Genomic DNA, 18985 nt, shown 5'->3' with positions numbered 1-18985 from the left:
TTGTCCTTTAAAGAATGGAAAATATTATGTACTTCAAACCCCGCTGAGTCTCTAACAACTCTTTGGATACTATTACAGTAGCAGTGGCATTGCATTCAGCACAGGCACGCCTTATGCGTGAATAATGGTTGGGTAGGAAGTAAAAATAAATATTTTTTCTGATCAACTCATGCACAAGCTCTTGCCTTTTAATCTCCTCTGGAGGATTTTTCCTATTTGTGTTTTTCCCCATTGTCGTAAGGGACACTTATCAGAGGCACCTCCATGAGGAATATTTTGCAGTTAAATCAAGCATCCCTTGTAAAGTGCTGGAAGATGTAAATCATCATGCAAATGTGATAGATTTAACACCACTAATGGCTTATTGACTTGTGGGTGATCGCTTGATTGTTTAGGAAAGGAAATACAAGCACACAAAATTTGCATGCACTTAAGAATGAAAGATGCTATTTGAAGGAAATGGCTCAAAGTGAATCACTTTTTGGAGGAATGGGAAGGAAATACAATACTACTTTATCCAAGGAAGGAAAAAAGCATGCTGATTTCTAATTACACCACCAAATGATGAACCTTCAAGCACGGTATCACTTCCATTGTAAGTATCCTTGCTACAAATCAAAATGCAATTATCACAACCATTGTGATGTGTTGGTGATTCAGAATGTCTGCACTCCAGAGTTGGGATTTTGAACTAGAGTAAATAAAACCTACTTTGGAGTTACTGAACATTGATTGTTCCTATGTACCAGCCAATACTTAACCAACAACTCAATTTATTTTGTTTCTATTATTGTGATTTTCAGTTGACAAAAAATGCTACATTAACTGATGCTGAACCTCATACAATGCATTTCTAAGCCTAGTTTCTCACAGCTAAGTTCTTCTGAGTTCTATGGGACTTCCTTGTGAGTAAATGTGTTTAGGACTGCAGCCACTATTTGTTAAAAGTTGAAACATTTGTATGTCTAATTTTTGGAGCCTCTGGATATCATAATATGTAAATGCCAATGTATTAGACTAATTAATCCAAACTCATTATATGGAATGCATTTTTGTTCGTGTTTAGGGATACAATCACATGCCCTCTTATTTGGGAGTAAATCCTTTGAATTCAGTGGGACTTCCTTCCAGGTAGATATGCACAGGATTGTGTTGCACACCAAGTATGCACAGGATTTCAGCTGTAGTCTCCCTTCAGCCTCACCTGTCAGTAAAATACTTTATAGCAATGAATTTTATATCATTGCGTGAGGGTCATTTCATACCAACTTCTCTTTTGTCCCCCATATTTTATCAGAACTTTTTTGGGTACATAACATTCTTTGTCTTTGAAGTCACAGCCCACAATGGAATGTGTTAAGTTACCGTATTTTTCGCTCTATAACACGCACTCGACCATAACACACACATAGTTTTTAGAGGAGGAAAATCCGTAGGCATGCCACCCGTAGGCATTCCCTCCATAACACGCACAGACATTTCCCCTTACTTTTTAGGAGGAAAAAAGTGAGTGCTTTGGTGCAAAAAATACGGTATTTACAACTAAAAGTCAATTGCTTGATATGTGCCCATTCAAAGAGATGAAATTTAAGCTAGACTAACTACATGCATCACAAACGTAGGATTTTAACTGTTGTAAACCACTCTGAGCGAAGTAGATGTACTGGAAGAGTGGAGTAAGAATTTCTGTTTAAAGAAAGTAAACAGCTGATTAAAACAGTGAGGCAAGTATGGGAAACTCAAAGCAATAGGAAGGCAATGTTCCATTCTGGCACCCTTCCACGGCCTGATTTATCTTCTCCTTGATGATTTGGCAAATGTAGCAGAATGGACACCTGGTCAAACTAATCTTGACCTGGTGTTAGAAGCTTAGTATCCCAGTAAACCAAACGGTTCAACTGCAAGTTGCGTTAAAAATATTGTCATTGTTCTAGGACAGAATACAAACCAGAATTTTTCAGTTGCAGTGCTAGGATAATTTAAAAAATAAAAATAAAAATCTCATCTTTGCCTTCTATACGTAAATAGTCACTGTATTTTGGTCACAGCAGAGTTCAACCAAGAGGTGGGTGGGACTACCATTGGCATATGCAAATAATAGTGCATTGGTCAATCATCCTGATGACACAATGGTGGAGAGGTAGTGCCTTGGATGAGGACGCGAAGAGGTGCATTGAGGAGTGTCATGAGCAGGGCAACAGTAAATCACACTGCATGAAGTTAGCTCTTTATTAAAGGAAACAAGGTCAGCTCAGGACGCCAGGCCTAGTCAACACAGGAACTCATCCTGGCAGATCTTGTCCCCTATGAGGCAGTTGTGGGGACTGAAGTTCCCCATCTCCTCCTCCCTGGGTTCCTTTCCAAGTCATCGTGTCTGTCTTTGCTCCTCCCTCTTCACACCTTGTCTGTCTCTGGGAGACCAGAGGGGAGGGGAGCTGGTTGCAGCAGGAGCGGGAGACCCCTTGGCTTCTTCACCAGCCTGACTCATCTCTGCCTCTTGGCTCCCCTCCTCTCCAGCTTCCACTTCTGCCTCCGATTCTGGACTGCCCTCTGCCACAGCCTCTTTTTTGCTCACTAAACCCTGTTGCTCTTCCAAGACGTCTGTCCCACCACTCTGATTCTGAGCCTTCTTTCCTTGGGGGTTCTCTTGGGGGGTTTCCCAGCTAGTGCCTCCCACCATTCCTCAGCATGCAGCCAGGCCATGACAGGGAGAGGGCTGGTCATGTTGAAATAGAAGGCACCTGTTGAATCTCTAATGGCAGAACATTCCACAGTACAGGGCTGATGAGACTAAAGCAGAACTTTCCAAACTTTTCATGTTGCTGACACACTTTTTAGACATGCATCATTTTGCAACATAGTAATTCAGTTTTAGGGATGCAGGTGGCGCTGTGGGTTAAACCACAGAGCCTAGGGCTTGCCGATCGGAAGGTCGCGGTTCGAATCCCCGCGACGGGGTGAGCTCCCGTTGCTCGGTCTCTGCTCCTGCCAACCTAGCAGTTCGAAAGCACGTCAAAGTGCAATTAGATAAATAGGTACCACTCCGGTGGGAAGGTAAACGGCGTTTCTGTGCACTGCTCTGGTTCACCAGAAGCGGCTTAGTCATGCTGGCCACATGATCCAGAAGCTGTACGCCGGCTCCCTCGGCCAATAAAGCGAGATGAGAGCCGCAACCCCAGAGTCGGTCATGACTGGACCTAATGGTCAGGGGTCCCTTTACCTTTACCTAATTCAGTTTTACTAGCAAACTGGAGGTGAAACTAACCCCTTTCCAGCCTCGGGAGGAACGCAGGGAGCATTCACACCACACATCCACACACTGCAGCCAACACACTAACATGTCATGACACACAGTTTGGAAAGCTCTATACTAAAGATTTAATTTCTAGTTGTTGTCAAATGAGACTTGCCAATTTGAAGAAACAGTGCAATCCTATACATTCCTACAGTGGGGATTACTGTCAGGTAAGTGGGTCCAGGAATGAATGGTGTGCATTGCGGCTTCTCTCAATGAATCCTGGAAGCTGTATTTTGTCAACAGTGCTAAGAATTCTGTTAGCTTGTTGTTATTCATCGGGGGGACCAGGCAGGCAGGAGAGGAAGGAAGGTAAAGTCACACCAACCTCTCCTCCTTGTTCAGTTTGGGCTCGGTAATGAGTGCCTTTGGGAAGACTGAAAGAAGGCGGAATCACACCCATGAATTCCCCCTTCAAAGCAGAATAAGTACATTTCCCTAGAAAATATAGCACTCTGGCGTTTCCCCCCCTCCCCTCCATCAGAGTTCCCTGCCTTGACACTAGTTCTTTCTACTTTGAAGTTTGATCTTCCTGAGCACATCTGCAGAATCTGCAGTTTGCAATGAGGGGAGCTTGTTAACTCTTCCTTATCGAAAGTGTTTATCTCTGGGAGTAGAAGCAATACAGGGGAGGGTGCTTCTCCTGGTTCAACAGTTTTAAACCAAAACATCTGATTTGGCTTGTGCTTCAAGACAAGCTTATTGATACTCAATCCTTATCTCGGCACAGGTGCCCCCTTACAGAATGAAGTGACCACAGGTCTCTGAAAATATAGTGTGACATAAAAACAGAATGCCCTGTAGGGAATCCTTGAAATAGATGATTTCACGCTTTCTAGACTTCCCGAGGGGAAAGTAGCCTAAGAAGGCTACCTCTTTTCAAAATTTAGCATTAAAACACCCAAGTTTTAATGAGAAATTTTTGAGAGGGGTAGCCCTGTTAATCTAAGGTGATAGTTTAAAGTGTCTTTGTTTTTAATGAGAAATGTGATTTTTTAAAAAATATATAGGACTGGAGGGAGGGCTGACAATTTGGTACATGTGGAGGGGCATTTGCATATCCAAAACACACGACTTTCCCTAAATTTCCCCCTCACACAGGGGTGTAGCATGGAGGGGCAGGGGCACCATAGCCCCGGCTGTACAATTTTGAGGGGGTGAAAACTAGCCCCCCCCCAGAATCCCCATACTGCCCTGCCTGTTGCTGGGGGTCTCTGGGCTCCGGAGCCTGGCCTGACCTTGCCGACGCAACCCCAGCCCCTTTGCTGAATGACCGCCTGGCTAGTGTTGGGGGGGATGCACCCACTAAGGGGCACATTGGCCAGCCGGGCTCCTCCTTGCGTGGGTGGGTGGGCAGGTGGTACAGCGTGACCCTGTGAACCCTCTGTGCCCGGTGACGGCAAGAGCTGGGCTGGCACAGCAGGTTTTGTTCACCCTCCACACCCCGTCCTGCCACAGCTTCTGACACCGCTGCCTTCACAGAGCTACAATTACCAGCACCCATAACAGACTACAGTTCTTGGGCTTCTTGGGGGGAGGAGTCATGTGCTTTAAATGTGTGCTAGGTGTGCTTTAGATATATAGCAGATCTGCTCATAGAGATTGGGAATCTTTCCCTTTACAGCCCTGAGTGACTCACTGGGTGGGGCAGCAGAATTTAGGTCTGTGGTTTCCTATTTCCATCCCTAGCAATTCCTGAGAATGGTACACATAGGACCTTTTGGCATGATGAGCTACTTTTTCCCGGTATGCTACTTATAATAAGCATTCAGCAGACATTGGGAAAGTCCCCTTGTTGCTTCACTGCATCACCTAAAATCCTGGCATGGATAGCCTTGATGTGGGCAACCGCTTCACTGTGGATTCATTTTCTTATTTCATGCTCAGAAAGCCAAATATCTCAGTTCTGCAGGGTCCCAGGGTATCAGCTGAGATGCTTGTACTAAGAAGGGCTAGCACTTGCAAGTGAGCAAGCCAGCTAAACGCTCCCTCAATCTGTGTCTTCAGACCACAGCTGCTTCTGGATTTTGTCTCTTTCTCACCCAATGCATATAAAAGATTGAGAAACCAGAGGGTTAATTGGGCTTACAGGTAAATGAAGGGTTTTTTATGCAATGTATAGATCTAAATATAAGGTTAGCAGCATGACAATTGTTCAGAGAGCATCAATGTGAGTTTGAAGTAGACAGAGGAATCCAAGTTGGACAATATATTCAAAGAAAATATTAGCATAATTCACATATTATCTCTCAATTACCTTCTTGCTTTACCCATGCTGCATATGTGCTGAATATCAATAAAGGTAAAGGTAAAGGGACCCCTGACCATTAGGTCCAGTTGTGACCCACTCTGGGGTTGCGACACTCATCTCGCTTTATTGGCCGAGGAAGCCGGCGTACAGCTTCCGGGTCATGTGGCCAGCACAACTAAGCCGCTACTGGCGAACCAGAGCAGTGCACAGAAATGCCTTTTACCTTCCTGCCACAGCAGTACTTATTTATCTACTTGCACTTAGAATCATAGAATCATAGAATCATAGAGTTGGAAGAGACCACAAGGGCCATCGAGTCCAACCCCCTGCCAAGCAGGAAACACCATCAGAGCACTCCTGACATATGGTTGTCAAGCCTCTGCTTAAAGACCTCCAAAGTAGGAGACTCCACCACACTCCTTGGCAGCAAATTCCACTGTCGAACAGCTCTTACTGTCAGGAAGTTCTTCCTAATGTTTAGGTGGAATCTTCTTTCTTGTAGTTTGGATCCATTGCTCCGTGTCCGCTTCTCTGGAGCAGCAGAAAACAACCTTTCTCCCTCCTCTATGTGACATCCTTTTATATATTTGAACATGGCTATCATATCACCCCTTAACCTCCTCTTCTCCAGGCTAAACATGCCCAGCTCCCTTAGCCGTTCCTCATAAGGCATTGTTTCCAGGCCTTTGACCATTTTGGTTGCCCTCCTCTGGACACGTTCCAGTTTGTCAGTGTCCTTCTTGAATTGTGGTGCCCAGAACTGGACACAGTACTCCAGGTGAGGTCTGACCAGAGCAGAATACAGTGGCACTATTACTTCCCTTGATCTAGATGCTATACTCCTATTGATGCAGCCCAGAATTGCATTGGCTTTTTTAGCTGCCGCGTCACACTGTTGGCTCATGTCAAGTTTGTGGTCAACCAAGACTCCTAGATCCTTCTGATCAGCAAGTCCTAGGCTCTGTGGTTTAATCCGCAGCGCCACCCGCGTCCCTTTGAATATCAATAGTCAGTGCTAATAGAAGCTCAGGAACCTGCATAAATTATACAAATTAATTCAAACGTAGAAGTCTTGAGTTGTTTATTTTGTATACAGTTATTCTGCATCTTTCAATCATAGGGTGCAGATACAGATCTATGTAGGATACTGAAACCGCATGTTGTAACTACTGAAAATACTTCACACCTTCTGAGAGTTCATCACCACCCAAACATGGTGGTGGAATTCAAGGATTCTGAATTTTGCATGTCCAGTATAGCGATTGTATCCTTAGATTTACCACTGTTCAAGATGGAGTAGAATTTTGATTCCATTCACATTTAAAGGCAAACCTACCTAATTGGTAATTTCTGAAACAACGTGTGATCCAAAACACAGCCATCATGCAGAATTCAAACTTTCACAAATTTTGCAATGCAATTCCCCAGTCAAGTAATGTGTACAAAAATTCATATACTAAAATGTGCATAAAAGTGTATATGTTAGTGAACATAGCATACAAAAATGTTTTATATCAGGGGACATTGCTTTGCAAAACTATGTACATCGGGGACAATTGCCTTCGAAAATGTGTATATTAGGAGAAATTTGCGCCCAAATGCCAATAAATGGCCATGAAGACTCTTTAAAAGAAAAATTGCAGACCGATGTGGAAACGTGGAGAACTGAATTTAAGATTGGGAAAATGAGAAACTGAAATCCATCCCTAGGCTCTACACTTCTTCAGCTTTGATCTTTTCACATAGGACATAGATTCAAAACTAAGATCATGGCCTCACCTTTCAAGAGGGCTTACTTCACTTCCAACCCAGCAGCTGATTTCATCTTTGCCTGCATTCTAGCACAGAAACCAAAACAAAAGGCTAAGCAAACCCCTGTATCTTTAAAGTGCTAGTTCTGCTAAGCACTGCTATGCCCCATACCCAGAAGAAAAATAGTCAGGTCACTTTTGCATCTAAATTAATTCATAGCAAATTTGAACCATTTGTAATTAAACCATTGGACTGAATTATACAAAGGTAAGAAGAATTATTGCTGCAACAGCACACAGTCCTAGTCAGTCACTGCTAAAGTGCATGTGATAGTGAAGCAACTGCTTTGACACTCTTATTTACTATGTGATGCATGTCCTGTGGGAGCTGAGTAAAGGCCTGGATTGGTAGTGAAGCAATCGGGATGAACCTTTTGCCATGCAGCTTATTTTAGTAAACCTCCATTTTACCCTCATAGTCCTATCAACAGGGGAATTATACGAATTATCCCCCAACTTGAGAAACTCCAGGTTCAACTAAGTGTTGCAATGCATGCTACACAATACTGTTTTTACAAGAGCAAAATAACACTTGAGATAGATTCCGAACGTTCCTGTGCCAGGGCAGAGAAACCTCTCCGCTGCAGGCTACAGATTTCGAATTGTCAACACTGCGGACACAAAACACACACATACACAAACACACACTCTCTTTCTCTGTCACACACACACACAGAAAGAGAAAGAGTGTATTGGACTATACACTTTTAAAATGCTAAAATGTAAAAACATGCCTTTTGAATGTGGGTGGGTGGGTGTAAGAACAAATAGGGGTAATTTAAAATGCATCCCTCAATTTTGGACAAGAGGTTTCAAAAAAATAAAGAAAAAGTTATAAGCTGCTATTGGAAGCTGAGGGAGCATCCTTGCCTAGAGAACTCCATGCTAAAGATGTCCAATCTCAAGACCCTAAGGATCTAACAGTGCCAGAATTTGGAGCTGGCCTGACTTAGCTGATCTTAATGGGAACTTGTACATAGCCGAAGGAAATCCCTTAATAATGCAGTGCCCAAGCTGTGTTAACAACATCCTGAAAAACTCTTGAAAATGTAGTAGGTCTTTCATGCTCAACTAGTCCTAAGCTCCTATAATGGAATGAAAATAATATTTGATACTGGACCTAGACAAGACACTGAGAAGCAACAGCCACTGGCTGCCTGCATGGAGGGCAGTGAACGTAGTTTCTCCTTGGCCATCCAGCATGATGTTCCCACCTCTGCCATCCATGTCTTTTCAAATGCCTGTACAACTCCCATCATATATTCAGAAAGAAATGGGGGAAAGGACTTGAGGTTTCCCAACCCATGAAAAATAAATCCCAATATATTTTCTAAGGCACCTGGGCTCAAACTAGCATAAAAGATGAACAGAGAAATCAAAGTCCTACCAAAGGAGATCGATATTTGTCTGGGAGATTCATAGCTGTCCATTCCTGAAAGGGTGTGCGTTTGTGGTTTTGTTGAAAAGATTTTATTGGAAATACTGTATGTGAAAAGCCTTTCAAGAAGAGCCATGAAAAAGACGAGAACCATTCATTTCCTGTTTTGGAAAAAGCATTTCATCATAATTGTTAAATGCAGACTCCCTTCCATGATCCTGTCGTTGCAAACAAAAGGTTAACGATTGATCTGATGCTTATGCGCTAATCTTTCCTTTACTAGTAAATGGGTTTTATAGCTCAGAGATTAATATGGATAGTTGTTGGCAAAGCTGCCCTAACTTGGAGTGTAGCAATCAAAGCATGGAAGGTGGGAAGTTGTCTTCTTTCCTGGTTTTGTGAGCTTTTTATTTCTAGTCTCTATTCATCTCTTTTTTTGTCCTGTGCTGTATTACAGATTATACAGTAACAGATGCTACTCTTTCATATATATCAAGTTGTCCAAAGGTTTTGTTGCTGTTGTTTTTACAGTAGAGCAGGGGATAGTGGAATTGAGAAAAATGTTCATTGTGTTGCTATCCAATCTCTTGGTATGTGTGTGTTTTCTCTAGGCCAATGGGACGGACCAGTGGGTAACTGATTGTAGCAGCAATATGCAGGAAGGGTTTATTAGTTGCTTTTCAACCCATGTGAGGGGAATATGGATTTTTGGGGTGGGCTGGTGCTGCCTGTATAAACACATAAATTGGTTTTTGTTGTTATTCAAAGAGATTGAGGTGGTGTACATGGCTCCCCAATTTCCCATTTGTTCCCCTCGCAACAAGCCTGTGAGTTATAAGGGTTATTCATTAAAGATTTCCCCTGACCCACTTCTGGTTATTGTAGGAGGGTGAAATTGCACATGTATAATGATACCTCTCTCCATAGGTAACGTGGTAATTTGTAGCTCTGAGTTCCTAATGGTTTCTCTGTTACGGGTGCTAACATGGAGTAACGTCTGATAATGGAACCAGTTGAATCCAGAGCGGTCATCAGGTTCCTGTACTTGAAAGGGCGCACACCATGGGAAACGTTCGATGAGATGAAAGGGACTATGAAGAGGATGCCCCATCATATGACGTAGTCAAGCACTGGCATCGTCAGTTCAAGTGTGGTCGGACTTTGGTGGAAAGGCTCCCATTCCTGGGTGACCACAGTCCACTATTGATGAAGACACCATGCGGCATGTCCGCCATTTTGGAGGATCGCCACATAACCGTTTGCCAACTAGATGCAGATGTCAAGATCAATGTGGGCTCTGTAGAAAAAATCATCCATGACCATTTGCACATGAGAAAGGTGTCTGCACTATGGGTTTCCTGGCTGCTGACGCCTTTCCAGAAGCAGGAATGAGTCAAATGCTCATGGGCTTTTTTGGCCATGTGTCATGAAAACCATGATGACCTCTTCGCCAGACTAAGGCCCCATTAGACTCAAGACAAAACATGGGTCCATCGTTATGACTCAGAGACTAAATCACACTTCAAACAATGGAAGCACTCTGCCTCACAACTGCCAAAGTAGGCCCGTGTCCAACTGTCAGTAGGCAAGGTCAAGCTCATGGTTTTTTGGGACCAGTGCGGAGTAGTGCTGATGGATTTCCTGGCAAAGGGTGCTACAATTACCGAGACATACTACGCTTCACTGCTGCAGAAATTGCGGAAGGCCATCAAAATTGAGAAGCATGGTATACTGACCAAATGTGTCTGCCTCCTGCAGGATAACGCCTTGATTCACAACTTGCATGTTACTCAGGTGGAAGCACGGTCCTGTGGCTATGAAATCCTTCCTCACCCCCCTTATTCTCCTGACCTTGCACCATTGGACTTCCACCTCTTTCCAACCACGAAGTTATTTTTGAAGGGCAAGCTTTTTCCAGACGATGAAATGCTGATGTCTGACAAGTTGTGGCTTCTGAAGCAACCTGCCGACTTCTACAGACAAGGTCTCTACAGCTGCATAAAGCGATGGGAGAAGTGTTTGACTCTTGCTGGTAGCTATGTAGAGAAGGACTAATAACTGTGCCCAGTTTCATTTGTCTCAGTCCACGGGAAGCACGTCAGGGGAAATCTTTAATGAACGCCCCTCGTAGGTTAGGCTGAGAGATGGAGGTTCAGGTCCACAGATAAGTTGTAAGACCCAAGATGCTGCAGACAATTGGCAGTGCATGTTCAAAATTACTGACAGGAATTCTCATCTGCTTCAAGACAGGGAGAGGACGGTGGGGGAAAGGGGATTTTTCTATTAAATACAGAGAGCACCCTAAAATTTTGACTAGAGATTCTTTAATATTTTTACCATTTGCTCCTCTGTTGGATACCATCAGATTCTCAAAATTTTGCTTAAAGCAGCAAAGCTGTTATATCGGCTCTTGATTCTCCTGCCTCCAAACTTTTGTGGATAACAAAGAGAAGAAGCAAGCAAAACTGCTGAATTGAAAACTTTAAAAACACACTAATCTATCTAGAATGCACTGTGTTCTGGCCCATAGTTTTTTAGGGGAAAGATAAGGATCAACTAGCTCATATTATTCCTCCCACCTAATAAACTATTCTTTCCTTTCTGCCTGCCTACCATGTACTAATACTCAGAATAACTGTTCTATATCTCTATTGCCATAATTTGTTTCCATTGGGAGAACCTCAGCTGTTCTGTCCCGGTGCTGTTTTTAAACACAATTGGGAAAAATTCTTAAGGCAAATGGTCTCCTATAGTCCAATATATAAATTACGCTCGTGGGAGTAGGATTAGGAAAGTAACTTGATGGTTGGTCAAATAGCTGGGCCCTTAATTCTTATAGGATTGCCATTTTGACTAAACATATGTTGCACCATGAAAATCAAAATCATAACATTCCAGAGGAATAAGGCACCACCTCGTTGGGTTGTTTATTTTATTCCAGAGGAAAGAAGCTTGATCAACTGAATATGTTGCACAGTATTTCTGAGTAGAAAAATCAGTGTTTGTTAATTATACATAAACAAGAAGTCCCCAGCAATTTCATGAATATTGCTTGTATACACTTGCAATGCTATCCCACTGGTGTCTGGAGAGTGGGCCAGAGGCAGAGCTGAAGGACCTGCTGAATCCTAAGTCAAGCCAGTTCCTAGAAAAGAGTCTGATCTGGACCTGGTGCAGCAAAAGCCACAGCTATATCCACCTCCACCTTTTGCCCCGGTTGATGTGAGCAGCGGGGCTCAAGATGCCATGGCGGGTCTGCCTCTTCAGTCCCCTGGAGGAAGTTAGATTTGCTCTGCCCATCAACCTAACGTTATTTATTTAGCAAAATCTGTATGCCACTTAATCAATCAATCAATCAATCAATCAATCTCTGATGCGTTTATGCAAGATGTTATAAAATATTCATTTATAATAGCAATAAAACCAACCCACACAACCTCTCCATCAATGCTGAGCTGGACAAGTGTATTGGCAAGGCCGCTTTGGCAATGGCTCGCCTCTTCAAAAGGGTATGGCAGAATGAGATGTTAGCGACCGACACCAGCATGAAGGTCTACCAGGCTTGTGGTTGAGCATGATGTTTTATGGTAGTGAGTTGTGGGCAACTGACCACTGCCAGGAGCAATGCTTCGATACCTTCCACATGCACTGTGTCAGGAAGATTTGAGTCATCACATGACAGGACACGGTCTCAAACAAATATGTGCTCTCCCAAGCTCACATTCCCAGCACGTTCACACTTCTGTCTCAACGACGTCTACACTGGCTTGGTCATTGTGGCGTTTGCCCTCCTAGGTGGGTCATAAGGAAAGGGTTAAATGAGTGTGAAGTGATTGGCCAGTGGGAACCCAAGGGGAGGAGTTAGAGTTAGAGTTGGAGTTGTTGGGAAGTCAGTTGGGAGTTGGAGAAGGAAGAGGGAGGATAAGTCTGTGGGTTGGTCTAGTTTTGATGTGAGAGAGTGAGAGAAACTGTTAGGAGGAGTCAGATAGACAGTTGGTATAATCAGTTAGAAGTTATTAGGAAGGTATAGGCCGGTAAAGAAACTAAGATTAAGAAACTGACAAGAAAAATTATCTGAAACCATAACCTTGTTAATGCTTATAAAATAAACTTGCTTATTTGATTTAATGTTAACAATTGTCTGGACTCAGTGTGTACCCGAGAGAAACGGGTTGGTGGCAGCGGGGAAGCAATCACAGTGGTGGCACAGGGATCGATAGACCGTCAAACGTCCGGGGACCCTGTGTGATTGCCACAGTCATGTCCACAGGAAGATGGCAGGATCCCCAAGCACGAGCTCCATGAGGAGCTAGCTTCAGGCCCCCCATAACTGTTGAAATACCAACTCAGTGTTACAAAGATGTCTGCACATGGTATGAAGGCTGGCAAAATCTGTTAGGAAATTCAAGCCTTATCAGGAGAAACTGGCCCCTCTCCAGGCACCCGGCTTGATTTCCTTGTTGACCTCCCTATCTGCGTTTCCCGGCAGGATACAGGCTAGGTCGCGATCGGCGATCCTCCTCAGCGTGAGAAGGACACACCACTCTTCCCTGCTCCCCCCAGGGAGGGGAAAGAGATAGACAGAAATGTGTTTACATGCCTTTATTTCTGTCTTTGCAGCATTACAGAGAAACGCGTCTGCTCTCTTCAAACTCCAACAGCAGAGAGACAAACTCTACCTCCTGTACTTCCTGTACAGGTCAAATTACACTCTGAGCTAATAGTGAATAGACTGTCCCTTTGTTCCCACGGTACACTCCCAACATTCCCTTCATGTTTTGCTTTCCAGCCAGCTGCAGCTCGCTGCCGCATTGCTCCTTTTCCGTAACAAAATCAACCCCTTCGTGTGGGAATGTCTTGCAGATGATTGCAACACCTGGAGACAGTAGGTTGTGTATTCACAGCAGTGACCAGAGGAAGAATAACTGCTGGCAGCAGCACAGAAAAAAGAAACGCCACGATGCATCTGCAGCAGCACAATTGGACGCCTTCATCTGGCCCAGCTGCAGCAAAACATGTCTCTCCCATATCGGTTTCTACAGCCAAAGCAAGCAATGTAACTCTCCAGTGGTTTGACTTCACCCCCGAAGGAGCACTCCTTCCCGAGACAGACACAAAAAATGAAGTATTTGAAAGCATTTTCTGCATTTAATTAATGAAGACCATTAGGCAAAGCAGTCCTAAGAGGTAAGTATCCCAAGGCAAAATGAATTAAAACCTAAAAAACAAAATAAAACGGGGAAAGAAACAGGGAATATAATCATAGCATACAAAGCCAAGCCAAGCAATCATAAAAACAAACCTTTTAAACAACCCTGCCAGATGGCACAGTGCATACCAGGGCACATTTACCTTAATTTACAATATCTGAAAAGTCAGGTTTTCATGCTGAAAAACATAGCCTTGCTTCTCCCTCAGAGAGGGCAGTCAGGTGTCTGGCATGCAGCCAGGATGATAACAGCAAGAAGCTCTGCGAGTCTTTTTCACGTTTCCTGAAAACTGTTCATAATGACCCTTGCAGCACAGTCCTGTGCATATTTACTTCGATGTAAGTCTCCTGTGTTCAGTTGTGCATACAGGTATATATTATTCTATTCTATTATTGTCATTTAGGTACTGTCTGCTAACAATGTCATCTAGGTGTTCCCCAGAAATTAAAAGAGAAATAACAGCATATATAACATTATATAACAGCATAACATTATAGCAGCAGATATAACATTAAAGCAGTCAACAACAAGAGTACCCAAAATCAGATCCTTCTAATAGATTTTTCTTTTTTTAAGCCTGGGGGAAAATGTCAGGTGCACATAAGAGCATCTGCTTGGGAAAAGCATTGCAGAGATTGAGCATCACAGCTTTTGAGAAAACCAAACAGGAGTTTTAAGCAAAGAAGACAGTATCTGAAAGGTACAATACCACAGCTGAAAATCCAAGAGAAGAATCTCATTTAAAAATAAATACACTTCATAGTTCTGTTATACCCAGCAATATTAAAGCGAACATCCACATTGTGGTGAATGTTTCTGTTGACATTCATGTGCAAATGCTGATCTTCCTGAAGCATTTAGCTGAATGTCTGAAAATAAACATGTATTTCTCCACCCTTTGTCAATATTCACTTCTGTATCAAAAAACAATGGGAGAATGACATAGGCTATGAGATTAACCCCACTCAATGGACCAGAATGTGGTCTAACCCCCCCCTTTAAATCCATATCAGCGAAAAGAAAAGAACTCACTCTGAAACTCACCTACAGGTGGTACCTAACACCAAGAAAACTAGCACTAATACGCCCAGGAACCTCACCAAAATGCTGGAGAGGGTGCACCTCCACAGGCACATACCTCCACATGTGGTGGGAGTGTCCCAAAATCCAACTATTCTGGACAACAGCCATACGAGAAATATGTAAAATAACTAAGCAAGTATTAGACATCACCCCAGAATTGGGCCTACTAAACATCTTCCAAGACAACAATGCCCATTTACACCACAAAGAACTCATAACCCACCTACTTTCAGCAGCCAGAAACACCATAACCAGACACCGGAGAGACCTGTCAGGAGTAAGCATGGACCAATGGTACCAAATAGTATGGGAAACAGCCTTACTAGAAAAATTAACCAATGAACTGAAACTGGTGCAGGGACAAATAGAGGAAGATGCCTTCACCTCAGTATGGCTCCCCTTTATCACATACACAGCCCAACAAGACAATGACAATAATCCACCAACAGCATACAAATCAATATGGCTAACCTGATCCAAAACACCCACCCACCCCACTCACACATGAAAACAAAGATCACCACAGCCAATCACAAACAAACAACCACACCCTAGGCCAACCCCAACCTCTCTCACCACCAAAGGAACACAAGTAAACAGCACAAGCAACGCTGACACCAAACCCTACATACATTAAGCATAATAGAAACATCGCCACCCAACCCCAACCCCACCCATCTTCCCTTCCTCCACCCCCCTTTTTTTCTTCTCCCCATAATGTCTCAACAAATGAAACAGATTTATAAAAATGTTACACGGGAAAAATACGAGACATTACACTTACTTATGTAAAACAAGAAAATCTTTAATAAAAAAGAAAAGAAAGAATATTCACTTCTGTATTTTCCAATCACATTTAGTTGACTCTTAATATATAATGACGTATCAATGAATTCTTCAGGCCTACAAAAAGTCTGTGATTCACATGCGTGCTGACATTTATCAGACTTTGGATATTTGCTGGAACATCTATAAATCATACAGATATCAATCAATGTGTTATAGGATATATAACCATATATGGAAAGTTTGGGAATGTGAATCTTCAGTTAATTAATTACATTTATGAATTGCTTCATAATTGAATAATGTAATACTCTTGACTAAAAACAGCAGTTCTTGGTATTTCTTATTCATGTGTTGGAAAGTTGGCAACCTATAAATAAACTCATTAATGAATGCATTTGCTAGGCAAGGACATTTCATATAATTGCTACATCAGCCTAGCATTTCCTATCTCCCCTTACTTTACAATTTAATTTTGTCTCTTGCTATAGGCTACTAGACCAAAACCAAATAGTGAAGGTTAAATCACAAAAGGTAATGGAGCAAACCGATTGCACTTCTGCAATGCCATTTAAACAAATGGCAGCTACAGCAACAGATGGCAGCCAAGAAGAGAATTTATGTAGTGTCTCTTTCTAATGTTGCTGTGCAGTTACTGCTTTTCTTTACTCCAAAAGCACTGTAGCATTAACCAAATGTAAGAATGAAGAGGGATGGGTTTATTGAAAATATACACCTCCTCGGCGGAATGTCCGTAGAAGAGCTCTTATAAGCATTACCAGTACGCTTTAAAGCTCTCTGTTGTTACTTCTTTAACTCAGTGATTCATACTGTTGCATTTGCTCCAGTTTTCCAAGCAGTGAGAAGTTCCGGGGTGCAGTGCCTACTCACATTTGGTGGCTTATTGGCATTTTGCAATATTTGCATTTCTTTACAAATCTACAGGTTGATCATGGATGGAGGTGAACAGCTTAAATACTCTTTAACAGGCCCAAATTTGGTTCTTCCACACTGGATCTCTAGGGAGGCAGCCAGCACTTTAAGGGGCTTACAAACCCTGAACTCAGCTCTCTGCATCTCTGTCTTTCTCCCTGTGGGTTGCCATATGTCCTCTTTTTCCAGGACATGTCCTCTTTTACATGAGTATGTGAAATGAGAGTTGCGTGTTGAGTCCCACAATGCCACCCACCAAAAAATTCACACTTCACACATCAATTTTTGTTTAGGTTTTTGGCATAATTTTGGCCACAACTTTATTCAATTACAAAAAATGTGAGGTTGCTTAGGCATTGGTTATGACTATCTGTCCTTGCCCTCAAGGACAGAGCTGGCCCTTCCGGACACCAACGGAAGCCAGCGTGGGAAACAAGTATTGGGTGAGAAATGAAGCTGGGAATCAGTCCCTCACTTCTCACCCTCATGTTCCGGTGGGGCTTGCACGGCCACAGGTCCGACTCCGGGGACAAGGACAAATTGTATGGCAAGCCCCTGGATTCCTTTAATGGAATTCCCTTTCCGCATCATTTGGAGGGGTAGGCACTTACCCCTCCAAGCACCAATTTAACCAATGCCTAACCGCCAACCTTACAAGTTGTGATGATTTGCTACGCAGTAGGCAAAAACCAAATGGCACCAGCCAATCAGCCAGATGGCAAAATTCCTACCAGGCCCCCGCTCCAAGGCGGACGACCCCATGACAGGCATAGCAAGGTCAAGCGAGCAAGAAAACCACCCTAATAAAAGGGAGGGAGGGCGGGTGATCCGATGCAAAACGGCCAAGAGAACTCACCAGCATCTGGCCCCTATACTTAAAGCCTCTGACCCCTCCTCCAAAATTGGTAACAATCAAAAATCCCCAGCAACCCAATTTAACCCTTAAAGGCTTGGGTTCCTCGCCAAATCTGCTTAGTCACGTCAGGGTGGCTTGTTCCCCCAACCGCAACATGTGCTCTCTGTTATGGAGAACACGCTTTGTCCTGGCAATCCATAATTAAAAGTAGAAGTCAGCAAATGTGTCCTCTTTTTTGCTCTTAAAAATTTGGCAACCCTAAGTAACAACAACAACAACAACAACAACAACAACAACAACAACAACAACAACAACAACACAGTGGTACCTCAGGTTACATACGCTTCAGGTTACATTCGCTTTAGGTTACAGACTCCGCTAACCCAGAAATAGTACCTCGGGTTAAGAACTTTGCTTCAGGATGAGAACAGAAATCTGGTGGCACGGCAGCAGCAGGAGGCCCCATAAGCTAAAGTGGTGCTTCAGGTTAAGAACAATTTCAGGTTAAGAACGGACCTCCAGAACGAATTAAGTTCTTAACCCGTGGTGCCACTGTAACAACAACAACAACAACAATATTTATACCCTGCCCATCTGGCTGGGTTTCCCCAGCCACTCTGGGAGGCTCCCAACTGAATATTAAACAGAATAAAACATCAAATATTAAAAACTTCCTTAAACAGGGCTGCCTTCAGAAGTCTTCTAAAAGTCAAATAGTTGTTTATTTCCTTGACATCTGATGGGAGGGCATTCCACAGGGCAGGCGCCACCACCGAGAAGGCCCTGTGCCTGGTTCCCTGTGACCTCACTTCTCACAGTGAGGGAACTGCCAGAAGGCCCTCGGTGCTGGACCTCGGTGTCTGGGCTGAACGATGGGGGGTGGAGACGCTCCTTCAGGTATACTGGGCCTCTCATATTACATTATCCATCCTCCTATAGTGTGGACAGAGAGACACAACTCAAGAGTTTGGGAAGGGAAGGGACTGTGCTGGCTTATACAACTGAGAGGCAGATATCCAAGTCAAGCCAACCAATTGGTTATTTTATTCCCAGCAGCAAGATTCAGGAGGAAACTACCAGGAGTTTTGTACCTATTGAGAGCTTGGTTTGGGTGTGACAGAAGAATCAAAGAGCCTGGTTTCAAACTCTTCTGCATTATAATAGAAGATATCACAGAAAAGGCCTTGGGGAGTTTGGTACAGACATACCGGGGAAGAAAACCCTCTTTGTCAGCGGGATAGCATCTGGAAAGTTAAACAACTGCTGTCAGTTTCTATGCCCCCCAGAGCAGAGGCGGATTTAAGGAATCACAACTATGATGTACTGAACTGAGTAGAATGGAAGGCAAGAGGGATGGGGGGGGGCATGTGCCAAATTTTGGC

General features: G+C 43.4%; 1 protein-coding gene across 2 annotated transcripts in view; it reads left to right on the top strand.

Annotated features, from left to right (window-relative positions):
- The first annotated feature begins 218 nt into the window (after positions 1 to 218).
- Positions 219 to 18985, top strand: part of KCNK2 (potassium two pore domain channel subfamily K member 2) — a 124019-nt gene continuing 105252 nt past the window's right edge. The window contains exon 1 of one of the 2 annotated variants that reach the window (XM_083494651.1): positions 219 to 595. In XM_083494651.1, the coding sequence (XP_083350777.1) occupies positions 562 to 595 (34 nt within the window). In that variant the 5' untranslated portion in view covers positions 219 to 561. The remainder of the gene's footprint in view (positions 596 to 18985) is intronic. The other variant, XM_083494652.1, reaches the window with a different exon arrangement.

The sequence above is a fragment of the Podarcis liolepis genome (assembly GCF_965112155.1).
Source record: "Podarcis liolepis genome assembly, chromosome: 3".
Classification (NCBI taxonomy): Eukaryota; Metazoa; Chordata; class Lepidosauria; order Squamata; family Lacertidae; genus Podarcis; species Podarcis liolepis.
This window is presented reverse-complemented; position numbering and strand designations above follow the sequence as displayed.